Source organism: Oncorhynchus kisutch, linkage group LG8 (assembly GCF_002021735.2).
Source record: "Oncorhynchus kisutch isolate 150728-3 linkage group LG8, Okis_V2, whole genome shotgun sequence".
In the NCBI taxonomy this organism is placed as follows: Eukaryota; Metazoa; Chordata; class Actinopteri; order Salmoniformes; family Salmonidae; genus Oncorhynchus; species Oncorhynchus kisutch.
The window spans coordinates 29,254,498-29,279,782 of NC_034181.2; the positions used below are offsets into that span (position 1 = coordinate 29,254,498).

The 25,285-nt window shown below is 42.6% G+C and overlaps 1 protein-coding gene across 2 annotated transcripts in view; it reads left to right on the forward strand.

Annotated features, from left to right (window-relative positions):
* Window positions 1-25,285, forward strand: part of LOC109895905 (phosphatidylinositol transfer protein beta isoform-like) — a 46,926-nt gene that overhangs the window by 13,649 nt on the left and 7,992 nt on the right. For both annotated transcript variants that reach the window (XM_020489995.2, XM_020489994.2), the window contains exons 3-8: window positions 12,381-12,526; window positions 12,745-12,836; window positions 17,642-17,649; window positions 17,937-18,011; window positions 18,188-18,271; window positions 22,400-22,477. In XM_020489995.2, coding sequence (XP_020345584.1) covers window positions 12,381-12,526; window positions 12,745-12,836; window positions 17,642-17,649; window positions 17,937-18,011; window positions 18,188-18,271; window positions 22,400-22,477 — 483 coding nt within the window. The remainder of the gene's footprint in view (window positions 1-12,380; window positions 12,527-12,744; window positions 12,837-17,641; window positions 17,650-17,936; window positions 18,012-18,187; window positions 18,272-22,399; window positions 22,478-25,285) is intronic.

Sequence of the window (25,285 nt, forward strand, 5' to 3'; positions counted from 1 at the left end):
TTGTATTTTAATACACGCTTGAATATGCAAATAAGCCAATAGGCGAAGGGGTAGCCTACTTTGTCTATCTGTATGGTAGTAATAATTCATTGTATTTTGTAAAGTGGTTTCTTGCATCGCACAATGCAATTTACAGTCACTTATTTGGCATATGGTGTTACAGACCAAGTAAAAAAATCTTGAATTAATATCGAGCCCTTCATAATGTGAACTTTTTAAGTCCCATGCAATGTAGGCCTGCAATGAACACCACATACTGTAGGCTATATCATAGAAATCAAAGCTATTTCCATGTGAATGTTATGGGATTTGCTCCGTTGGTTTTGTTGGCAGGGCTACATTGTACATAAATAGCCACAATAGCCTATTAGCTACTGTCTAAAACTGTAAGGGTATAGGCTCAGTGTCCACTGTAAATGCATACCGGTAGTTGCACAATGTTCACGTTTCTGCTCACAAGACCTAAAACTTTCTGGGGGTGGTTAAAAACATTTTGGTGGCCACTGTTAGGACTGGGCGATATGGCCAAAATATTATATTATGGTATTTGAAAAATAAAGTATTATTATTATTTATTTTTTTACTGTGTTTTATATTTTTAAATAATAAAAGTTCTACATTTCCTAGATGAGTACTGGGTTGCAACACATACATTAAAAGTGATTTCAATGGGTCTTTCTCCATTTCAGATTGTTTTATACTGTTCAACTTCAACCCCCCCCAAAAGTAATTTTCATCCATTTCTGCATTTGAGATCAGTTCTAAACTGCCAGTTAGGGTTACATGATATGGGCAAGCAATTTTTACCAAATGTTGCAATTTGACTTGCGATTTAGAGCAAAACACTTGGGTTAACTGTTGGAATCATTGAAATAGAATGTCTTATATAGTTAGAATATAATAGTGGGAACTTTTAATAGTGTTTGACATGACAACGAATGAAAAATGCCAGGGAGGAGTTATTGTGACAGGGTAGGAACTAAAGTGTTGATAGGTGTTTCCTAGGGGACCCTATAATCTTTGGTTACATTGAATGTTTTCTACTACTACTTCATGTAGCTAAAATATTGTAACGAGCCTGGGTTCCACTTCTGACACTCACTGTTATTAGGCTGTATAGCTAATTGCTCTTACTCAGGCAATTTGCTAGCTAGCGATTAGCAAGATTTAGGAACAACTTGCTAAGAAAAGACAAACTAGCTGCATAGACCATGCAGACTGAACGCAAGTGTCTCGTGGTGGAGGAAAAACAAGTGCGCTCCTTGAGTGACAGGAGCCGGGGCTAGGTCTAGGTCTGTGTGGAAAGCGGCATGGAGAGAGCGATGACTCAAGAAGCGAAGTAAACTATAAAAATGAACGTTACACTGCGAATCACATTTGCCAAGCCAAACATTCAAATACCGTTATAGAAGGTAAAGTAAAAATCCAAACCGGTCCGTGCATCAATGCCGATATATCGCAAAAGGTTCCATCTGAAATACACAGCGAAATTATTGAATACTTTATCGAGTTTACCTCCCAGATTGTAAAAATGTGTTGTGGTATTGTGTAGAAAGACTTAACCATTTTAAATGACACACAGACCGACATACATATAAACTTGGGCAGATTAATTCATTTGCAATACATTTATTTGATTCCCTAAGGTCAATACATCTTTTATTGTTGAATTCCGTTTTAATGCCTGGCTTCCACGAGGGCTCTAATTATTTTATTTGGACCCGAATGAGGCTCTCCGCTACTTATTGTTCCTGCAGTGATTGTTCATCGAATGTTTTCATAATTTATTTACAGATAATCGGCAAAAAGCCTAGGCCTATTAGTAGGCTAGCCTATGCAAATTAAGGAGCTAAATTAACGTCTCTCTTACCGATTCGGTAGGCTACACTGGCTGAGTACAGTTACAAGCTTTCTACCACCCAGGACCTCTATACCAGGACCTCTATACCCATAATGATGAAACAGGTTTTTATAATTTTTTGCTAATTTATATTTAAAAGTAATAATAACCTGAAATAACATAAGCATTCAGACCCTTTACCCAGTACTTTCTTGAAGCACCTTTGGCAGCCGATTACAGCATTGAGTCTTCTTGGGTATGATGCTACAAACTTGACACGCCTGTATTTGGGGAGTTTCTCCTCTTCTTCTCTGCAGATCCTCTCAAGCTCTGTCAAGTTGGATGGGGGAGCGTCACAGCACAGCTATTGTCACGTCTCTCCAGAGATGTTTGATGGGGTTCAAGTCCGGGCTCTGGCTTGGCCACTCAAGGACATTCAAAGACTTTGGTAGTACCCAATTTGCTAACGTTCATCAGGTCCTAATGGCCGGGTACTCGGGGCTCTATTGTTCCCTCTAACCACACGGATATCATTGCAAATGTGATTGAAAATCACACACACTTATCAGTAAAACAGTATTGTGCTTTTAAAACTGACCTCACTGTTCTCATTTTGAAGAAAAAGTTCAACAGCAGGTTGAGTGTAAAATATGGTCCTTGTGGATGTTGTTTCAAAGCATAAACACAACAAAATGGACATCGCTTTCTAAGGTGATGCTTAATTAAAACACCCATACGCATTTTAGAGTTTATGCATATTGGCTTGTGAGCCCAAGGCCCCCCCCCCCCCCACCACCAAAAAAAGAAACGTAATACAAATTTGAGTAGCTTAGTAGTAGGTATTCTTTTGATATTTTTATAAGGCTGACACATTATCTTTTAGCTATACAGAATATTATACCACCATGCGTTTCAATCTACTTTATTCTTTTCTCGAGCACGCAGAGGGGCTGTCCATAGTTTAGTGAAATATGTTACTATCGATTTTCCAGAACAGATTTCACTTGGTTTCCCAAATTAAGCACTGGGTAGCTGCAGGAACACGTTGGAGAGACCATACAGAGTTTCGGGTGGAATATTACCTGTCGCGCAGCAAGGGCATGCTCCTCAAACAGTGGTTGATACTGGAGTGATATGTGTTCTTTTATTTCTCAGCTGCTCATATTAAGCACATGCTCTGCTATAAAAACATAAGTAGCCTACCCAGTATCATTGAAAAACGGACCGGCCGGAAAACGGGAAGACACCATTCGCTATTTGTGTGCATACTGATGACATGTCTTATTTCCCCTGCCCCTGTTTCTGCCCATTTGATAACGGGCCATTCTAAATCTAAACTAATTTGACATATTAGTAAAGACTAAATTGAGAATAGTGTGATGGGTGAAAATATGATCACTTGAAGAGCGAACCGCTGTGCAGCCAGGAACGGAGCGCAAGCTTATTTTGCGACTTTCTCAAATCATCAAAAGCCTACATAGAGCCTACATTTATACAACCAGTAGGTGTAGGTCACAGAAAAAACGTCATTAAAGCAATGAGGCTGATGCAGCAGATCAGACCGTTTTAGGTTAAAATGTTGATAAACAAATTCGTCACATAAGCGCATTAATGTGCACAAGGCAGTAAGTAGGCTATGCGCAAATGTTTGTTCCATAATGCAATTAGAGGGAAAACATTGTTGCCAAAAGCACACTGCACATGCAAGTGTTTCATTTGACAGAGATTCAAATATCTGTTACAAATGTAGAAAGAGGGGCGATCTAAAGATGCAACAACTAGCATGGGTGCTAATATGGCTAGAATTATGCCTTTGGCTACTGGACAATGAAAGAAACTTAATTTGAAAACCAATAGAACATGAGATAAATAGGCTACTGGTTTCAATTGCATATGGAAGTCTTTATAAAAAAAATTGCCTCATGATATGGTCAGACTTTGGCTAGGCTACTTTGAAGCAAGGTAAGACATGCCTCGTATGTAGTAAAACTTTCAGTTTTCAAACAATTAAGTATATGTTCAGCTCAATGTCCAGCTCATTGCAAAGATGTGTGTGATGCATTAATCAAATTAAATAATTTGTCACATACGCCGAAGACAACGGGTTTATATTAGACCTTACAGTGAAATGGTTAAAAACAATGCACTTTTAATAAAAAATCTGTCATTCAGTTTTAGTAAATACTTTAACAATAACAAAGAAGCCTGGTATGGCAGGAATCTTTGCCCCAGTGATGTAATGGGCCATACGCACTACCCTCTATAGTGCCTTGCGGTCGGAGCCCGAGCAGTTGCCATACCAGGCAGCTCTCGATGGTGCAGCTGTAGAACATTTTTTTTAAATATTTTTTAATTTGACCCCCTTTTTCTCCCCAATTTCGTGCTATCCAAATGTTTAGTAGCTACTATCTTGTCTCATCGCTACAACTCCCGTACGGGCTCGGGAGAGAGGTTGAAAGTCATGCGTCCTCCGATACACAACCCAACCAAGCCGCACTGCTTCTTAACACAGAGCGCATCCAACCCGGAAGCCAGCCGCACCAATGTGTCGGAGGAAACACCATGCACCTGGCAACCTTGGCTAGCGCACACTGCGCCTGGCCCGCCACAGGAGTCGCTGGTGCGCGATGAGACAAGGATATCCCTACCGGCCAAACCCGCCCTAACCCGGACAACGCTAGGCCATTTGTGCGTCGCCCCACGGACCTCCCGGTCGTGGCCGGTTACGACAGAGCCTGGGCGCGAACCCAGAGTCTCTTGTGGCATAGCTGGCGCTGCAGTACAGCGCCCTTAACCACTGCGCCACCCGGGAGGCCCAGCTGTAGAACATTTTGAGGATCTGAGGGCTAATGCCAAATCTTTTTGGTTTCCTGAGAGAGAATAGGCGTTGTCGTGCCCTCTTCATGACTTTCATGGTGTGTTTGGACCATGACAGTTTGTTGGAGACTCCAAGGAACTTGAAGCTCTCAACCTGCTCCACTACAGCCCGTCGATGAGAATGGGGGTGTGCTAGGCCCTCCTTTTCCTGTAGTCTACAGTCCTCTCCTTTGTCTTGATCACGTTGAGGGAGAGGTTGTTAATCCTGGCACCACCCGGCCAGGTCTCTGACCTCCTCCCTATTGGCTGTCTCATTGTTGTCGGTGATCAGGCCTACCGCTGTTGTGTCTTCGGCAAACTTAATGATGGTGTTGGAGTCGTGCCTGGCTGGGCAGTCATGGGTTGACAGGGAGTACAGGAGGGGACTGGACACGCACCCCTGAGGGCCCCCGTGTTGAGTATCAGCGTGGCAGATGTGTTGTTACCTACCCTTACCACCTGGTGGCGGCCTGTCAGGAAGTCCAGGATCCAGTTGCAGAGGGAAGTGTTTAGTCCCAGTGTCCTTAGCTTAGTGATGAGCTTTGAGGGCACTATGGTGTTGAACGTTGAGCTGTAGTCAATGAAAAGCATTCTCACATGGGTGTTCCTTTTTGTCCAGGTGGGCAAGGGCATTGTTGAGTGCAATATAGATTGCATCATCTGTTGGGGCGGTATGCAAATTGAAGTGGGTCTAAGGTTTCTGGGATACTGGTGTTGTGAGCCATGACCAGCCTTTCAAAGCACTTCATGGCTACAGATGTGAGTGCTACAGGTTGGTAGTCATTTAGGCAGGTTACCTTTATGTTCTTGGGCACAGGGACTATGGTGGTCTGCTTGAAACATGTAGTTATTACAGACCCGGTCAGGGATATGTTGAAAATTTCATTGAAGACACTTGCCAGTTGATCAGCGCATGCTTATACACGGCCTGGTAATCCGTCTGGCCCTGCCAACATTGTGAATGTTGACCTGTTTAAAGGTCTTACTCACATTGGCTATGGAGAGTGTGATCACACAGTCATCTGGAACATCTGGTGCTCTCATGCATGTTTTACTTGCCACGAAGCGAGCATGGAAGGAATTCAGCTCGTCTGGTAGGCTCGTCTCACTGGGCAGCTCATGGCTGTACTTCCCTTTGTAGTCTGTAATAGTATGCAATCCCTGCCACATCTGACGAGCTTCAGAGCCGGTGTGGTAGGATTCAGTTTTAGTCCTGTATTGATGCTTTGCCTGTTTGATGGTTTGTCTGAGAGCGTCGCAGGATTTCTTATAAGCGTCTGGTTTAGAGTCCCGCTCCTTGACCGCGGCAGCTCTACCCTTTAGCTCAGTGCGGATGTTGCCTTGAAACCAATGGCTTCTGGTTTGGGGTATGTACGTACGGTCACTGTGGGGACGACGTCATTGATGAGACCAGTGACTGATGTGGTGTACTCCTCAATGCCATGGAAGAATCCCGGAACATTTTCCAGTCTGCAAGAAAAACAGCACAAACTGATGTAGCCTGCCTTCCATTGCCTATGCACTTGAATGGCAAATGGGAAGCGTGCTTCATTTACCAGTTGAGTGAGAGAAATAGTAGCTCTTTTTAATCATGGCCATCAACCTTTAATAATGTGATTTGCATTTAGAGTTGTTGTGCATTAATTGGGCTTGTAAAAGCGCATGTTTAACTCCAGCAGGAAAGGAAGAGCTGATTGACGCGCTGTAGCAGCAGTTCTTGCACTGACAGATTTTCTGCTCATAAGATGCATAACAAATATACACACTGCAATTGAATTCCACAACATTATGCAAATGGACCTATAGACCGATAAACACAACCAGTCAAATGTATTTCCATCGACTGGTATTTCCATCAATGATTAGGCTGAAAAGCATTATTTTCGATCTCTCTATGGTTATTGGAATCTGACAGTGTTAGTAAATATTTTGATTCCTTTGTATGAAGAGGATGGAGGTAGCTTACTTGTTGCTCTTGTTTGTATGGGTTACTGTTATAAAATGTTCTGACTCGCACACTGTCCTTATATGGCAATGAAGTGTGTGTTCACTGAGGAATGGATTATAGTTACAGTGCCTTCCAAGTATTCACACCCCTTGACTTTTTCCACATTTTGTTTTACAGCCTGCATTTTAAAATGGATTCAATTTATATTATTGTCACTGGCCTACACACAATACTGCATGGAGATCAATTGACACCCTTTAACATGGCACTTTGAGATTTATTTTAAACTGCAAAACCCTTACGCACCACTGCACTTTGTATACCAGGGTTGGCTGGCCTTCTCTAGTCACTCGTAGGCTCAGGCACTGGTATACTTTTATTTACAAAGCCATTTTGGGTTTACTACTTTTTTATTGGTGCAGTTTTATTGTTCTGAAATGTGGTGGGTACTCTCTTCGTTCGCTGGACTTTATCCTGCTAACTGTTCCAAATGTCCGAAATGAATTTGGTAAAAGTGCTTTTATGTACTCTGCGCTATCGTCTTGGAACGCCTTACAAAATAATTTTAAACTGGAAGAACTTGTTTCAATTGGTATTTTTAAAATCACTGATGAATGATCTTGAGACTGATTCCCTGACCTGTCAATGTTTTAATTTGCTGTTTTTGATTTTGTTTTACTCTTGTGAATTCTATGGTTTTTACTAGATGACTTGTAGTTTTTCATGTTTGTCTGTAATTTTTGTAATGACTTGGTGCTGCCTATCTTGGCCAGGACGCTCTTGAAAAATACACTTTAAATCTCAATGAGCCCTTCCTGGTTAAATAAAAATAATAATATCAGTGGAATTGTTTTCAAGTATTCAACCCCTTTTATGGCAAGCTTAAATAAGTTCAGGAGTACATTTACTTAACAAGTCACAGTAAATTGCGTGCATTTTTTAAAATGATTACCTCATCTCTGTATCCCACATGTTCAATTATCTGTAAGGTCCCTCTCGAGCAGTGAATTTCAAACACGGATTCAACCACAAAGACAAAGGAGATTTTCCAAGGCCTCGCAAAGGACGACACCTATTGGTAGATGGGTAAAAAAAAAAAAAAACGCATTGAATATCTGTTTGACCATGGTAAAGTTATTAATTATACTTTGAATGGTGTATCAGTACAGCGTCACTACAAAGATACATGCGTCCTTCCTAACTCTCTTGCCGGAGAGGAAGGAAACCGCTCAGGGAATTCACTGAGGCCAATGATGACTTTAAAACAGTTAATGGCTGTGATATAACTGAGGGATCAACATTTTAGTTACTCCACAATACTGACCTAATTGACAGAGTGAAAAGAAGGAAGCCTGTACAGAATAATATTCCAAAACATACTATTTTTACACCTTTTTTGCAGAATAATATTCCAAAACACGCACCTAAAAGCACCTACTAAAGTAATACTGCAATAAAGGTGGCAAAGTAATGAACTTTTCGTCCTGACTACAAAGTGTTAGGTTTGGGGCAAATCCAATGCTACACATTACGGTGTACCACTCTCCATATTTTCAAGCATAGTGGTGGCTGCATCATGTTATGGATATGCTTGTAATCGTTAAGGACTGGGTAGTTTTACAGGATAAAAAAAGAAACTGAATGGAGCTAAGCACAGGCAAAATCCTTGAGGAAAACCTGGTTAAGTTTGCTTTCCACTAGACACTGGGAGATTAATTCACCTTTCAGCAGGACAATAACCTAAAACAATGCCAAATCTACACTGGAGTTGTTTACCAAGACAGTGAATGTTCCTGAGTAGCCAAGTTCTTTTTATTTTTAAATATTTTTTTACCCCCTTTTTCTCACCAATTTCGTGGTATCCAATTATTAGTAGTTACTATCTTGTCTCATCGCTACAACTCCCATACGGGCTCCGGAGAGATGAAGGTCAAGAGCCATGCGTCCTCCGAAACACAACCCAACCAAGCCGCACTGCTTAACACAGCGCGCATCCAACCCGGAAGCCAGCCGCACCAATGTGTCGGCGGAAACACTGTATGCGTGATGAGACAAGGATATCCCTACCGGCCTAACCCGGACGACACTAGGCCAATTGTGCATCACCCCATGGAGGAGTTACAGTTTAAATCTACTTGAAAAGATATGGAAAGACGTGAAAATGGTTGTCTAGCAATGATCAACAACCAATTTGACAGAGCTTGAATGTTTTGGAGAGTAGTGGGCAAATGTTGCACAATCCAGGTGTGGAAAGCTCTTTGAGACTTGCCCAGAAAGACTCAGCTGTAATCACTGCAAAGGGGGGGGGGCGGGGAATAATTCTCATCAATATACTGTATATTAGTTTCATTTGTCATACTTTATATTTGTACAAATATTAGCATGTTTATTTCACTTTGACTGAGTATTTTGGGTAGACCGTTGACAAAAAAAACGAGTTTAAATACATTTTTAATCCCACTAACACAAAATGTGTAAAAAGTCAAGGTGTGAATACATTCTGAAGTCACTGTATGTTCAAATGATTAGGAAATTAACTATAAAGTAGGGACGGGCATTTTTTTATTTCACTATTCTAATAATATTTCGCATATCTGGAGAGTCAAAACATACAGTGCATTCGGAAAAGTATTCAGACCCCTTCAGTTATTCCACATTTTGTTACATTACAGCCTTATTCTAAAATGGATTCAAATTTTTTTTTTACCTCAATCTCCACATAATACCCCATAATGACAAAGCAAAAAGTTGTTTATTTAAAAAAAAAAATTTTGCAAATGTTTAACACTTATTTTTTTACGATCACATTTACATAAGTAAGCTGCACAGCTATTTTCATAAGTAAGCTGCACAGCTATTTTCAGGTCTCTCCAGAAATGTTAGATCGGGTTCAAGACCGGGCTCTGGCTGGACCACCCAAGGACATTCAGAGACTTGTCCCAAACTCACTCCTGCATTGTCTTGGCTCTGTGCTTAGGGTAGTTGTCAGGTTGGAAGGTCAACCTCCACCCCAGACTGAGCGCTCTTGACCAGGTTCTCAGCAAGGATCTCTGTACTTTGCTCTGTTCATCTTTCCCTCTATCCTGACTAGTCTCCCAGTCCCTGCTGCTGAAAAACTTCCCCACAGTATGCTGCTGCCACCACCATGCTTCACCGTAGGGATGGTGCCAGGTTTCCTGCAGACGTGACGCTTGGCATTCAGGCCAAAGAGTTCAATCTTGGTTTCATCAGACCAGAGAATCTTGTTTCTCATGGTCCGAGAGTCATTTAGGTGCCTTTGGGCAAACTCCATCGGGCTGTCATGTGACTTTTGCTGAGGAGTTGCTTCCGTCTGGCCACTCTACCATAAAGGCCTGATTGGTGGAGTGCTGCAGAGATGGTTGTTCTTCTGGAAGGTTCTCCCATCTCCACAGAGGAACTCTGGAGCTCTGTCAGAGTGACCGTTGGGTTCTTGGTCACCTCCCTGATCAAGGCTCTTCTCCCCCGATTGCTCAGTTTGGAAGAGTGCTTCCAAACGTCTTCCATTTAAGAATGGAGGCTACTGTATTCTTGGGGACCTTCAATGCCAAAGACGTTTTTGGTAACCTTCCCCAGATCTGTACCTCGACACAATAATTTCTCGGAGCTCTACGGACAATTCCTTTTGAACTTGTGGCTTGGTTTTTGCTCTGACATGCGCTGTCAAGTATGGGACCTTATATAGACAGGTGTGTGCTTTTCCAAATCATGTCCAATCAATTGAATTTACCACAAGGTGGACTCCAATTAAGTTGTAGAAACATCTCAAGGATGATCAATGGCAACAGGATGCACCTGAGCTCAATTTCGAGTCTCATAGCAAAGGGTCTGAATACTTATGTAAATAAGGGATTTCAGTTTTTTTTACTTGTAATAAATTTGCTTAAAAACCTGTGTTCGCTTTGTCATTATGCGATATTGTGTGTAGATGGATGAGGAAAAATATATTTAATCCAAAAAAAGTCAAGGGGTCTGAACACTTTGCTATTGCACTGTAATATATATATTTTTAATTGCTCTTCACCAATCAGAATGATGCAGAGGGCAGTACATAAATAAAAAAACTAACAGTGAAAGAAGTCTGAACAGGCAGTTAACCCACTGTTCCTAGGACGTCATTGAAAATAAGAATATGTTCTTAACTGACTTGCCTAGTAAAATAAAATAAAATAAAAATTTAAATGGCTGACTGAAGGGCGCGATACACAGTAGTAGCACGATGCACAGTCATAAATACTGCATTCAGTAATTACTACACTACCGTGATGAGGAAAACGTCCTGGAAGACTGGTAGTGAATGGAACAAAACAAAAATACCCTGGCTTTCAGATACTGATTTGAGTTGATCTGATACAGGCTTAGTTTCCACAGTATAAGCATGGCATAAAAACAGACCTGCAGCACCATCATGAATGGCTTGTTTCATTAATTACACTAATGTTTATGAACAGTGATCAACTAGTTGAAAAACTGAGTGCTTGTTTAAATTCCTTTGTCTAATTCAGGACAATTTGAATGTCTCATTTAATCTGGGGCCATATGTTGGTTAATTAACATAGTTGGTGTGTGCATGCATGTGTGTGTGACTGCATGCTTTTGGGCGAGTAAGAGGGAATGCCTTTTGATGTGAAAGGAATGTGTTGCCCTCTACAGGGCCCAGAACAGAGAGGAGACGGACAGTAAAACTCTTGATCAGAGCTCTGTTCTCTGGACAATTTGTCTGTTTTGCCTACTCTTCCTGCTTGTTGTGGTTAGGAGACGATGCATTAAAAATACCTTGTTTTTGGTTGGCACAATACCCATGTTGAAACAATGAACACTGAATACATGCAGTGATGTTTTTATAGTCCCCATAGATGACAAACGCTTGACACATGCAGTCTGTCTCACACAATCTTTCTTTTGTACACAAACGCACAGTAACACAGCCAGTTATGTAGACCCTCCAGTACTGTAGGCCCCCCACTGTGGCTGTTTTCACGCTCCCCTCCCCCTAATCCTATTAAATCAAAACCATGAAGAGTGGCTCTCTGTTGGGCTGTGTCGGTCTCTTGTGGGGACTGGGGATGCTAGTAGGGGCCACCATGTCTCTCCCAACTTTGATAACCCTGTATGATGCTGGATACTGCCATCCTGTTAGTCAAGCTCTTATTCAACATGAGCACTCTCTGTCATCTGATAGTCCATAACTAATGTTTTTATTTATTCCTTATGTTTTTAGTTGCTATCCATGTCTTTTATAGTCTCTGAAAAACCCTGGTTTCAATGACACTCTTTAGGCATAGAGGATCTATGTCACTGCCTACAGTTGAAGTCTGAAGATTACATACACCTTAGCTAAATACATTTAAACTCAGTTTTTCACAATTCCTGACATTTAGTCCAAGTAAAAATTCCCTGTCTTAGGTCAGTTAGGATCCCCACTTTATTTTAAGAATGTGAAAAGTCAGAATAATAGTAGTGAATTTATTTCAGCTTTTTATTTCTTTCATCACATTCCCAGTGGGTCAGAAGTTTACATTAGAGGTCGACCGATTTTTATGATTTTTCAACACCGATACCGATTTTATTGGAGGACCCAAAAAAGCCAATACCAATTAACTTAAAAACATTTTAAGTCACTGTTGCCTATAGTCTGGTTTTCGAGACTGTTTTTGACCTGCATGAGTGCAAGTATTTGTTGTATTGTAATGGTACGGTAACGTGTGTTTGTTTCAGTATCAAGTGGGCCAGTTGTACTCTGTAGCAGTGGCCAGTAAGAATGAGACAGGTGGAGGAGAGGGCATTGAGGTCCTCAAGAATGAACCCTATGAGAAGGATGGCGAGAAAGGACAGTACACACACAAAATCTACCATCTGAAGAGGTAAGAGACACACACACACACAGAATGTTCCAAGTGCACCAACACGATCTTGCCACCAAGTGGCAGTGTAGTCATCCCTGTCTTACTGTAGGTTTATATTTCCTGAGAGGCCTTCAAGACCATGACATGAAGATATCCCACTGTAGAACCTGTATGACTGGAGTTAGTGATTATGTGTGTATTCATCTATGCTCCTCCCCTCTTCTTGGCTTTCACAGTAAAGTCCCTGCGTTTGTCAAGATGATTGCTCCTGAGGGCTCTCTGGTCTTCCATGAAAAGGCCTGGAACGCTTACCCTTACTGCCGAACCAGTGAGTCCTCTCCTCCTCTCTCCTCTCCTGCCCTGGCCCTTCCCTCCACCCCTCCCCTGTCCTGCCTGCACTCTGACCCACAGCCTTATGTATTTAGACATTTTAATTTGACTCATTGTTGGTATTGTTTGCATGAGTTTAGGGCTGTCCCCGACAGAAAAACTTCTTGGTCCACTGAAAATCGTATGTTCTTCCAACCAATTGATTGGTCAACATTTTTAAATGTGTATTTTTATATATATATATATATATATATATCTCACTCACACACACACACAGTGGGGCAAAAAAGTATTTAGTCAGCCACCAATTGTGCAAGTTCTCCCACTTAAAAAGATGAGAGGCCTGTAATTTTCATCATAGGTACACTTCAACTATGACAGACAAAATGAGGGGAAAAAAATCCAGAAAATCACATTGTAGGATTTTTAATGAATATGGTGGAAAATAAGTATTTGGTCAATAACAAAAGTTTCTCAATACTTTGTTATATACCCTTTGTTGGCAATGACCGAGGTCAAATGTTTTCTGTAAGTCTTCACAAGGTTTTCACACACTGTTGCTGGTATTTTGGCCCATTCCTCCATGCAGGTCTCCTCTAGAGCAGTGATGTTTTGGGGCTGTTGCTGGGCAACACGGACTTTGAACTCCCTCCAAAGATTTTCTATGGGGTTGAGATCTGGAGACTGGCTAGGACCTTGAAATGCTTCTTACGAAGCCACTCCTTCATTGACCGGGCGGTGTGTTTGGGATCATTGTCATGCTGAAAGACCCAGCCACGTTTCATCTTCAATGCCCTTGCTGATGGAAGGAGGTTTTCACTCAATCTCACGATACATGGCCCCATTCATTCTTTCCTTTACACGGATCAGTCGTCCTGGTCCCTTTGCAGAAAAACAGCCCCAAAGCATGATGTTTCCACCCCCATGCTTCACAGTAGGTATGGTGTTCTTTGGATGCAACTCAGCATTCTTTGTCCTCCAAACACGACGAGTTGAGTTTTTACCAAAAAGTTATATTTTGGTTTCATCTGACCATATGACATTCTCCCAATCTTCTTCTGGATCATCCAAATGCTCTCTAGCAAACTTCAGACGGGCCTGGACATGTACTGGCTTAAGCAGGGGGACACGTCTGGCACTGCAGGATTTGAGTCCCTGGCGGCATAGTGTGTTACTTATGGTAGGCTTTGTTACTTTGGTCCCAGCTCTCTGCAGGTCATTCACTAGGTCCCCCCTTGTGATCATTTTGACCCCACGGGGTGAGATCTTGCGTGGAGTCCCAGATCGAGGGAGATTATCAGTGGTCTTGTATGTCTTCCATTTCCTAATAATTGCTCCCACAGTTGATTTCTTCAAACCAAGCTGCTTACCTATTGCAGATTCAGTCTTCCCAGCCTGGTGCAGGTCTACAATTTTGTTTCTGGTGTCCTTTGACAGCTTTTTGGTCTTGGCAATAGTGGAGTTTGGAGTGTGACTGTTTGAGGTTGTGGACAGGTGGCTTTTATACTGATAACAAGTTTAAACAGGTGCCATTAATACAGGTAACAGGTGGAGGACAGAATTTGTGGCTGACTAAATACTTTTTTTGCCCCACTGTATGTATGTATGTATGTATGTATGTGTGTGTGTGTGTATATATATATATATATATATATATATATATATATTATTTTTTTTTTCTCTCATGTGTTTTAATAAAATCAACTGCTGTATATAATTGTCTGATGCTGTTTAAAGAAGATAGCACAAATTACTCAAGAGGGATCAAGATAACCAGAAGAGGAAAAACCTCCTCTTCCCGCTCTTACACTCTTTCGCAGATTCTGCTGTTACTCTCCTGAAGTTGCTGGTACAGGCTACACAAGCAGTCGGCAACCTTTCTCATATGGAATGCCAATTTATCTTACAATTTCTACCTATCTGCGTGCCAGTTATATGCACATTTTCATTCATCAATTTACTTTATAATGCCTTCGTATCTAAATCATTCATGTGGTTAATCAAAATTCTATCCAAATGAAAATGATACAAACCTAAAAAGTAACTTATATTGCCAGCTATGTAAAAATGGCCTACATAAAGCCAACAAATAAAAACATTGCAGCCGCAGGTATCAACTGTCCACTTGGGTCCAGCCCAAGCTCCCATTAGTAAACTTGTATAAAATATTCTCGGCCCTCAGTATCCTGCGCCAGTGAGCTCAGGAGAGACACAGCTGTAGGCTATTTTGTGCAAGGGATAAGAGTTCATCAGATAGGCCTCGATCAGACCATGATATTTTTCCCTTTCACGCTGAGTGGTTATTGAAAGGGAGAGAGCTGGAAAGACATTGTCATTCTCAATGGATGTAAAAATAGACTGTTTGCTTGCTGTTTGAGGTGAAAACATTACTTTGAGATGGTCCACAGCTCATTAGTGATGGTGCGTTAAGCCAATCAGAAATACTATCAGATCCCCCAAATGGGCACAAAAGTCTACATTTGCCCGCAGGCCAGGCAGTCTATAGGCCTACTCCTATGCATAATCAGGTGCGTGTCCTTACTCAACATTGACAGTAGTGCTCCAAAGAAAAGACGATGACTAAATTGACAACACTCGGAAATGGAGTGATTTAAAACCAAAAGTTGTTTCCCACAAGTGTAGCATAGGTTGTGGGTTCTGCAAACCAACGTGTCCACTCTGACAACGAGAACGGTAAAAGACTGGAATAATAATACACTGCTCAAAAAAATAAAGGGAACACTAAAGTAACACATCCTAGATCTGAATGAAATTCTTATTAAATACTTTTTTCTTTACATAGTTGAATGTGCTGACAACAAAATCACACAAATGATCAATGGAAATCAAATTTATCAACCCATGGAGGTCTGGATTTGGAGTCACACTCAAAATTAAAGTGGAAAACCACACTACAGGCTGATCCAACTTTGATGTAATGTCCTTAAAACAAGTCAAAATGAGGCTCAGTAGTGTGTGTGTGGCCTCCACGTGCCTGCATGACCTCCCTACAACGCTTGGGCATGCTCCTGATGAGGTGGCAGATGGTCTCCTGAGGGATCTCCTCCCAGACCTGGACTAAAGCATCCGCCAACTCCTGGACAGTCTATGGTGCAATGTGGCGTTGGTGGATGGAACGAGACATCATGTCCCAGATGTGCTCAATTGGATTCAGGTCTGGGGAACATGCGGGCCAGTCCATAGCATCAATGCCTTCCTCTTGTAGCAACTGCTGACACACTCCAGCCACATGAGGTCTAGCATTGTCTTGCATTAGTAGGAACCCAGGGCCAACCGCACCAGCATATGGTCTCACAAGGGGTCTGAGGATCTCCTCTCGGTACCTAATGGCAGTCAGGCTACCTCATGGAGGGCTGTGCGGCCCCCCCCCCCCCCCCCAAAGAAATGCCACCCCACACCATGAATGACCCACCGCCAAACCGGTCATGCTGGAGGATGTTGCAGGCAGCAGAACGTTCTCCACGGCGTCTCCAGACTCTGTCACGTCTGTCACATGTGCTCAGTGTGAACCTGCTTTCATCTGTGAAGAGCACAGGGCGCCAGTGGCGAATATGCCAATCCTGGTTGTTCTCTGGCAAATGCCAAACGTCCTGCACGGTGTTGGGCTGTAAGCACAACCCCCACCTGTGGATGTCGGGCCCTCATACCACCCTCATGGAGTCTGTTTATGACCGTTTGAGCAGACACATGCACATTTGTGGCCTGCTGGAGGTCATTTTGCAGGGCTCTGGCAGTGCTCCTCCTGCTCCTCCTTGCACAAAGGTGGAGGTTAGCGGTCCTGCTGCTGGGTTGTTGCCCTCCTACGGCCTCCTCCACGTCTCCTGATGTACTGGCCTGTCTCCTGGTAGCGCCTCCATGCTCTGGACACTACGCTGACAGACACAGCAAACCTTCTTGCCACAGCTCGCATTGATGTTCCATCCTGGATGAGCTGCACTACCTGAGCCACTTGTGTGGGTTGTAGACTCCGTCTCATGCTACCACTACTGAAAGCACCGCCAGCATTCAAAAGTGACCAAAACATCAGCCAGGAAGCATAGGAACTGAGAAGTGGTCTGTGGTCACCACCTGCAGAACCACTCCTTTATTGGGGTTGTCTTGCTAATTGCCTAGAATTTCCACTGTTTGTCTATTCCATTTGCACAACAGCATGTGAAATTTATTGTCAATCAGTGTTGCTACCTAAGTGGACAGTTTGATTTCACAGAAGTGTGATTGACTTGGAGTTGCATTGTGTTGTTTAAGTGTTCCCTTTATTTTTTGAGCAGTGTATATTGAATGCATTAACAGAAATTACTAAACCAACATTGTAAATTTGAAATGATAGGAATTAACGGTAAATGTGGCTACTACTGGTGATGTATGTAATGGTGATTTTTATAGACACTAACAATCAAGGCAAACAATTCACACAATGAAGTTATGAAACAATGAATGTGCACAAATTGGTGGAGAGAGCGCGTTCTGGAGAGAGATGTGCATTTTAGCCACACTCCCCTTCTTGGACTGTGCCATCCACACGGCCTCCACAATGGTTTAGTCTCAGCCTCCGCAAGGGATTAGTTCACTGAGATGGGCGGGAATCAGACAGGTGTCTCGTGTGCCATAAAAAACAAACATGTATTTGCTACTCCTTGACAACAAAAAAGCCAATCGACCAGTCAACTATTTGGGTTCAGCCCTACATGAGTTGCATGATTCGTTCCTTCTTTTCCTGTTTTGGATTCATATCTAACAATTTAATCTCTCTTTGGTGTCTTCTCATGCTTCGCCTGGGACCAGTTGTAACGGTAAGTAGCTTCAAATGACCCTCCCCTCTGTTAGTTTCTACCTCACTGGTTGTATGGTAGTTTGTGCGTGTGGGTGGGTGGATAGTTTGTCTGTGTGAATGTGCGTCAGTGTTTGTGAATATAACTTACTGCTTCAATTATGAGAAATGTAGCAGTTAAGCCAATGCATGTACATATTTATTGGGTAGGAGGTCCCTCTTGTGGACATTACTAGCAATGTAAATCTACTAGGTACTTTAGAGGGTTTTATTGCCTTGCTTTAATGATTTCCCACCACCTTCCTCCAGAATGAGTATATGAAAGATGACTTCATCATTAAGATTGAGACATGGCACAAACCTGACCTTGGCACATTAGAAAACGTGAGTACCTTTGTCATTCAAAATGAATTTGATTAATGACCATTTGCATTTACAGTGAGATTCTCATAAAGAGAAGTCTATGAATTGTGTCCCAGATGAAGCGTCAGCTAATATCGAGTTTGAAGTGTACATTTTAAATTGTAGCTTGCATGCTTATGCCTGGCTTTGATTGGCAGGTGCACAAGCTGGACACGCCCATATGGAAGAGCGTGGAGGTGGTGCCCATTGACATTGCAGATGGAGAACAAGTGGCCCCTGCTGTGAGTATTCCCCTCTGATACTGCTGTCATGCCACAGTCCCACACTCAATAAAGCCCTGGAAAGTACTGTTTGGCAACATCATGTGGAGAGACTTGGCATTGCAAAGCATGCCGAATATGCTCAGATATGACACTAAAATGTCAAATACACACATTCCTGGTAATCTTTTCCTGAGTTGATGTTTTGTATTCACCTGCCGGTAGGGCTGGGTGCTATGGCCAAAATATCCTATCACGACACACAACATTTTTGGGACAGTTGTTGTTTGTTTATTTTTATTTTATTAAGTTCAATTTTTTTAAGTTCTAAATATGCTTTCAGTGGCGCCTGACCCTAGGGTGCAACACATACATCCTAAGTTATTTCAATGGGGTTTTCTCCATTCTGTTTGCTTTATATGGTAGGGCTTGATGATATGGGCAAAAAAATAGGCCTATTGCGAATTAGATCAAAGCACTGTACTGTTGGAATCATGAAAATATAGTAATTATTCTAATTATGTAGTTGGAATATAGGGGGCAGCACTTTAAATACATTGTTTGACAACAAATTAAAAAGCCAGGGACAAAGTATTGTCACAGGGTAGGAACCAAAGTGTTGGTCAAGTGTTTCCCAGTGTACCCTAATTAGATGTTACATGTAATATGAGTTTTCGTTATCAATTCAATTCAAAGGGCTTTATTGGCATGTTTACGTTGACAAAGCAAGTGTAATAGATAATAAATAAAGGTAAAGTAATCAATCAAAAATTAACAGTAAACATTACACAAGTTTCAAAGGCCACTTCAAATGTCATTATTTCTATATAGTATTGTAAAGATGTGCAAATAGTTCAAGTACAAAAAGGATTACACATGGATTATATGTACAATGGTGTTTGTTCTTCACTGGTTGCCCTTTTCTTGTGACAACAGGTCACAAATCTTGCTGGTGTGATGGCACACTGGTATTTCACCCAATAGAAATGGGAGTTTATCAAAATTGGGTTTGTTTTGAAATTCTTTGTGGGTCTGTGTAATCTGAGGGAAATATGTGTCTCTAATAGTCATACATTTGGCAGGAGGTTAGGAAGTGCAGCTCAGTTTCCACCTTTTTGTGGGCAGTGAGCACATAGCCTGTCTTCTCTTGAGAGCCAGCTTTGTTAGTTAGCTACGTTTGCGCCGACTGAGTACATATAGGATCAAAGATCCGAGTCAGTAAAAAGAGTCGAACTTCCCATCACTAAAAGCAACAACTTGCTCTCTTTGAGTGACAGGGGGCAGGGCTTGGTGTCGGAGGTGCATGGGGAAGCAGCATGCAGGAGGAGAGGGATGACTCAAGTAGCAAACAGAGTAAACTATACAAATGTACATGACACGCGTGGGAGTGGCGTATCACATTTAACAAACCAAACATTGAAATACCGCTGTAGAAGGTAAAGTGAAAACCCAAACCGGTCCATGCATCAAATACCTGTATATAGTCAAATCCGGTATACCGCCCAGCACTACCTACCAGGGAGGAAGCTATAGTGCAGAGGTTCTTCTCTGCAGCTTCTGAAACCCCTCAATTCACTATGACGTTGGAAGCTTTGCAATTAGAATTAATATGGTTAAATTTCTTCCTTTCAAATCCAAAGGGTTCCAAAGGGTTCCTTGTACCAATGGTGGGTAGTTCGTTGCTATTATTTAGCATGGCATTGCCTCATTTCACGGAGTCTGTTGGTAAGTGAAGCGCGTGCGGTTATTTGCCTGAGTTGCAGTAGTGTGTTTGTGGTAGGTGTCTAACGAGGCGGATGTGTTTGCCTTGCTGGAGGAGTGTTGTGTCTGAGGGCCCTATCAGCTCTGTGCCTCAGGCATGACTGCAAGACCTGGGCCCCCAAGGGACCACAGATGAGTTTGTTAGTGTAATTAAGGCTCACAGCGCTCCATACGCTGGTCAATGACACACACACACACACACACCCCTTCAGTGAGCAGCAGCTCCTCTTCCTCGGCCCAGGCACATCGATTCACAGACTCATTAAAGCAGCACAGTATATTGTTATAGTGAAGGAGCTTTCTGCATTAAAACGGCCTAATGAATAAGTGTGTTTGTGTTTCTCCCGTTTTTTTCTCGTTTGGCTCCCTCCTGTCGGCTGATAGCCCTGAAAAGCAGCTTTTAGCTGCGGGCGCATCATGATTTATTTAAAATTGCTGGGCCCTTGAGCTGTTGGTAATTTATTTGAAAGGCATTTTGTTTATTTGTTTTGTAATTTTTTTCCACACCAGTTGACTTTGCACTTCTCTCTCTGAGCTCTTTATAGTGAATAATGCAACCAGAAGAGATTAAGACCATTAGATGTGTGTGTGGTGCATGGTATACCGAAACTAGAAGATGAAAAACGGTTCGATACTAGAATTTGTTACTTTCAATACTTCTATCAAATGTGTCTCATGGATCAAGTCTGCATCAGCGCTGCCGATGTCCCCCACGGAGCGCACCGTGCCTGCTCCACAAACTCAATGCTAGCCTGCACTGGGAGTCTGGGCTGCATCATGTTACGCTCTCCACTCATACTGAGCAGAAGTAAAAACACTTGAATAATGCAACACGGCATGTTGAAACGGTTCATTACTGTTCGCAAAACAATGTCTATACAGTCTAGAACACTTTACAATGCAATAAGATACTGGTAGCTTCCTGTTTTTTAGGCTAACATTCCTTGCTAGCTTACAGCTGAAACTAACCTCAATTCACTACCCTAGTACTTTCTTGGTGATCAAGCTAAAATATTCTGATTTTAAAGCTGATTGCCACCAAAAACGTATTCACTCCCTCACGTCTCTCCCTCAGTCGAAGACTTATTGCCTCTGCTAACTTGGGGCTCCGACAATCAGCACCACTCATAGCTCGTACATATAGTTATCACTGGTTAAAAAGAGTCACACTTTTATAAAATAAGCTACTACTATGTGGATGTTGTTGATCAGTAAAATAAGTCCCTCATGGAACGGAAACAATTGGTTGTCATCTGTAGCTCTATGAAATCAGCCAAAACAAGCTCAATAACTCAATGCATGCACACACTCCTATTGAAATATACATTCACCTGTACTGTGAAAGGACTAGGGTACATCTAGATTTATCCAGTTTATCAATAGAGATTTACCATTCAAATAAATGATTACCATTATGTAGCTTAGATTGGTAAAAACAGTCAAATTGGTTCATTTAAAGCAAAACTCCACCCAAAATGTCATGATATTTAACTTTCACAATACAGAAATCTGGCCACTATAATGCGTTTTGCATCAAAATGCATCATACCGGCTAGATTTGGGGTTTTGAAAGTTGGATATCTTAAACTTGATTAATGATGTGCAAAACATTGAGACTTATGTCAACAATGTACTAATGTTTTGGGTAGAGTTTTCATTTAAATGCATACATGGCTGTCTCTGAAAAAGTGAATCTATTCTCCTTCTGCACTAGTGAGTTAGTTAGAACTGTATGTTTGGCTGTGGTAGTGAAGAGGTTTAGTAGTGCCACTGTGCCCCCAGCATCATGATACAGTGTGTCGCAAGACGTGAGTAGGATCGCCCTGTGCCTAGGAGCAGTCTCTCCTCAGCCTGGCCCTGATTTGAAGGAGGAGTCAGACAAGGGCCACTAGGTCATCTGCTGTTGGCAGGCAGCTGCCCTACATGCAATCATGCGTACACACTCGCAAACACTGGTATCAGCCAGCGTCCTCCTGCCATCTGTAATCTCAGCACAGCCATTTGCTGGTGGCATCAACAACTTCCAACCTGACAGCCTCTCCATCCCAGACCCTACTCAGCTCAGCCCAGACAGGGTGCAGGTCATGAACTGGGCAGGGCACAGGGCTGGACTTTGGTGTTGCATCCTGGGGCCAGGACAAATGGGCTGCCAGGCTTAGTTGTGGGGGGCAGACCTAGCCTGGGAGACTACCATGGCAGTGTCTCCCCTTGCCCCTTTGCCCAGAGGGCGGTCAACATTAGTGCAGGGCCAGCGCTCACATACACCCCACAGACACATGGGCTAGAGGGGGATTCAAGGGCCCTCTATCACTAATGTTGAATGCAGATGTGTTGGAATTGTTTTGTTGTTCTGATTTAATAGTCTTAACTGTTATCCTTCTCTTCCAGGACTACAAGGCAGAGGAGGATCCTGCTCTGTTCAAGTCAGCTAAGACTGGTAGAGGGCCCCTGGGACCTAATTGGAAGGTACACCTCTCACTGAAGCACTCTGGGTTAGAGGGGAAAGAGCTTGTTGGCAATGTAACCACGGGTTGGATCCTAAATTAATTTCCAGTCGTTTTGTTCTGAACAGAAACATAATTGTGTTCCGTTCCATTGTTCTAACCAGCAAAATAAAGTTCAGAACGATATTAACCATATCCCAGGCTTTTAAAATAATCTTTTTTACTATCATTCCCGGTTATGATTCTGTTTATTAAAAATAACGGTTTTCAGTTTTTCTTCCAAAAAATAATCTGGTTTTCGGGTTCTGTTCCCTGAACCGGTTCCAAGCCTTAAATATAACACTTTAAGTAATGTTACCAAAATGAATATGGATTTTTTTGGGGGGTGGTATACTCGTGGCACAATCACACAGTATATACTCATGGACAGTTTATTAGGTGCCCACATCTAATACCGGGTCGGACCCCCTTTGCCTTCAGAACAGCCTTAATTATTGGGGGCACGGATTCTACAAGGTGTGGCGTTCAAATGTTGATATATTGGTATCAAGAGGTCTAATGTGTTCCAGGAAAACATTCCTCACACCATTACGCCACTGTACCGTTGACACTAGGCAGGATGGTGCTATGGACTCATGTTGCTTATGCCAAATTCTGACTCTGCCATCAGCATGACTGAACAGTAACCAAGATTCGTCAGACCAGTCAATGTTTTTCTACTCCTCAGTTGTCCCGTGATGGTGATCGCATGCCCACTGAGTCCGATTCTTCTAGTTGTTAGCTGAAAGAAGTGGAGCCTGGTGTGGTCATCTGCTGCAATAGCCCATCTGTGACGAGGACCGACGAGTTGTGCGTTCCGAGATGCTGTTCTACATACCACTGTTGTACTGCGCCGTTATTTTCCTGTTTGTGGGCCCGCCTGTTAGCTTGTACGATTCTTGCCTTTCTCCGAACACCTCTTTCATCAACCAGCTGTTTTCACCCACAGGACTGCTGCTGACTGGATGTTTTTTTCTTTGTCACACCATTCTCTGTAAACACTAGACACTGTTGTGTGTGAAAAGCCCAGGAGCCCGGCTGTACCTAAGCTACTGGAACAGGCACCGACGATCATACCATGCTCAAATCCACTAAGGTCACTTGTTTTGCCCATTCTAGCATTCAATCGAACAGTAACTGAAAGCCTCGATGCCTGTCTGCCTCCTTTATATATAGCATCCCACTCAACGTGACTCACTGTAGGAGCAAATCATTTTCACAAACGGGGTAATAAATTGGCCACGGAGTGTATGGCTAGTATTGGACAAGCGTGTGTGAGTGAGACAGAAGGAGTCCCTCAGACAGGGCGGAGGAGAGGGAGGACTGAGTGGCAGAGCTGTAGGCTGCAGTTTGATGAAGACAAATCACCGCTCTCCCTGCTCTAATTGGACCTAATAGAAATCACAAGGGATCAGGTCAGATTAGGCCCTCCTGTCTCAGCCCACGTCCTCATACTCTCTCTTTTCAGCCAGCCAGGAGAGGGTGTGTATGTACGTGGCTGTCTTCTCCGGGATTTGTGTGTGGTATCTTAGTTTGAGCTAGGAACAGTTCAGTAAAATGAGTCTGGGAGGTATTTGTTTGTAAAAAAGTGAGAGGTAATGAAAACGGCTCATCCAGAGACACTAGTGGTCTCGTCCCTAACCCCTCATCTACAGCCGTACAAACAGACCCAGGATCACGCTGTTTAATGGCAGACAAGTTGGAATCTCCACCCAGAAAAAGAGCCCTCAGAGTTTCACCGTGTGAAAGTTTCCCTGTACTGTGACAACTTGCACAGATTAAAGACTGCTGAACAGCTTTATGAAGTCTGAATAAATAATATCAACGTTTTATTTTGGGTTTTTAATTAGATCATTTTCTCCCAGCCTTGGACATGGAAACACTTCTTTTGGGGAAAGAAATTAGAGAGAAAAAAATCATAGCTAAAGTAACATAAGAGAAAACAATTGGTGCCAGCTTCTCAGAGCAGTAAAAGTCTATCACTGCATGCACACGTATCGTCACACTTTGTATTTCTCAAATCTCCTGCTCCTTTCAGCAGGGCGACGAAAGCCGGTGTGAAGAAATGTCACCGTAAGTGTTTTGATGTGGGATCCGTTTTATCCGAAGTTCTCTTTTAGCGGTGACAACTTCTAAATCCTACGTGTATGTAGAATGTTTTTCATTGCCCCCTCCCTCTCCTTCCTTCCACTCTCTCTCTCCCTCTCCTCTCCCTTCCGTGATGGGAGCATCAAACAGTGACGGGATGTGGGTCTGAGGCATTTCTCCCTGTGTGCAGCACTAGAATGAAGTGATTAATTAAACAGGTGTTCTGGGATGGTGTGTTCTGGGGGCAAGCAGGTCCTGGGTGTTAATATTGGAACCGGCTTTGTGCCGAGACGCTCTTATCGCTGCGTGATGCGATAACGGCGTCCCAGCCACAAAAGGCCTGCCTGTACGGGAACAGTGTCACTGTCAGGGTGGAGCGAGAGAAATGGTCCTTTCATCTGGAGTTTATCCACTTTGCTCTCTCGCCCTCCTCATCGCTCTCTCCTCTTCCTCTCAGGGAGACAGAGTGCAAGCTACAGATGGATTTAAAACTGTTTTGTAGATGAGAGGACTTTTATCCGTCTACTGCATATTCTCATATCGATAATTATTTTAGCAAGCTTCGTTTCCAAAGCATTATGTATTAATGACATTTTAGTGGTTGGAATACAGCTGTGATTGGTCTAAATCGATATTTTCTTTTCTCAAATCACATTCTACTTCTCATTGAGAGTTCCATTATTGGAAAGTTTACATAAACTTT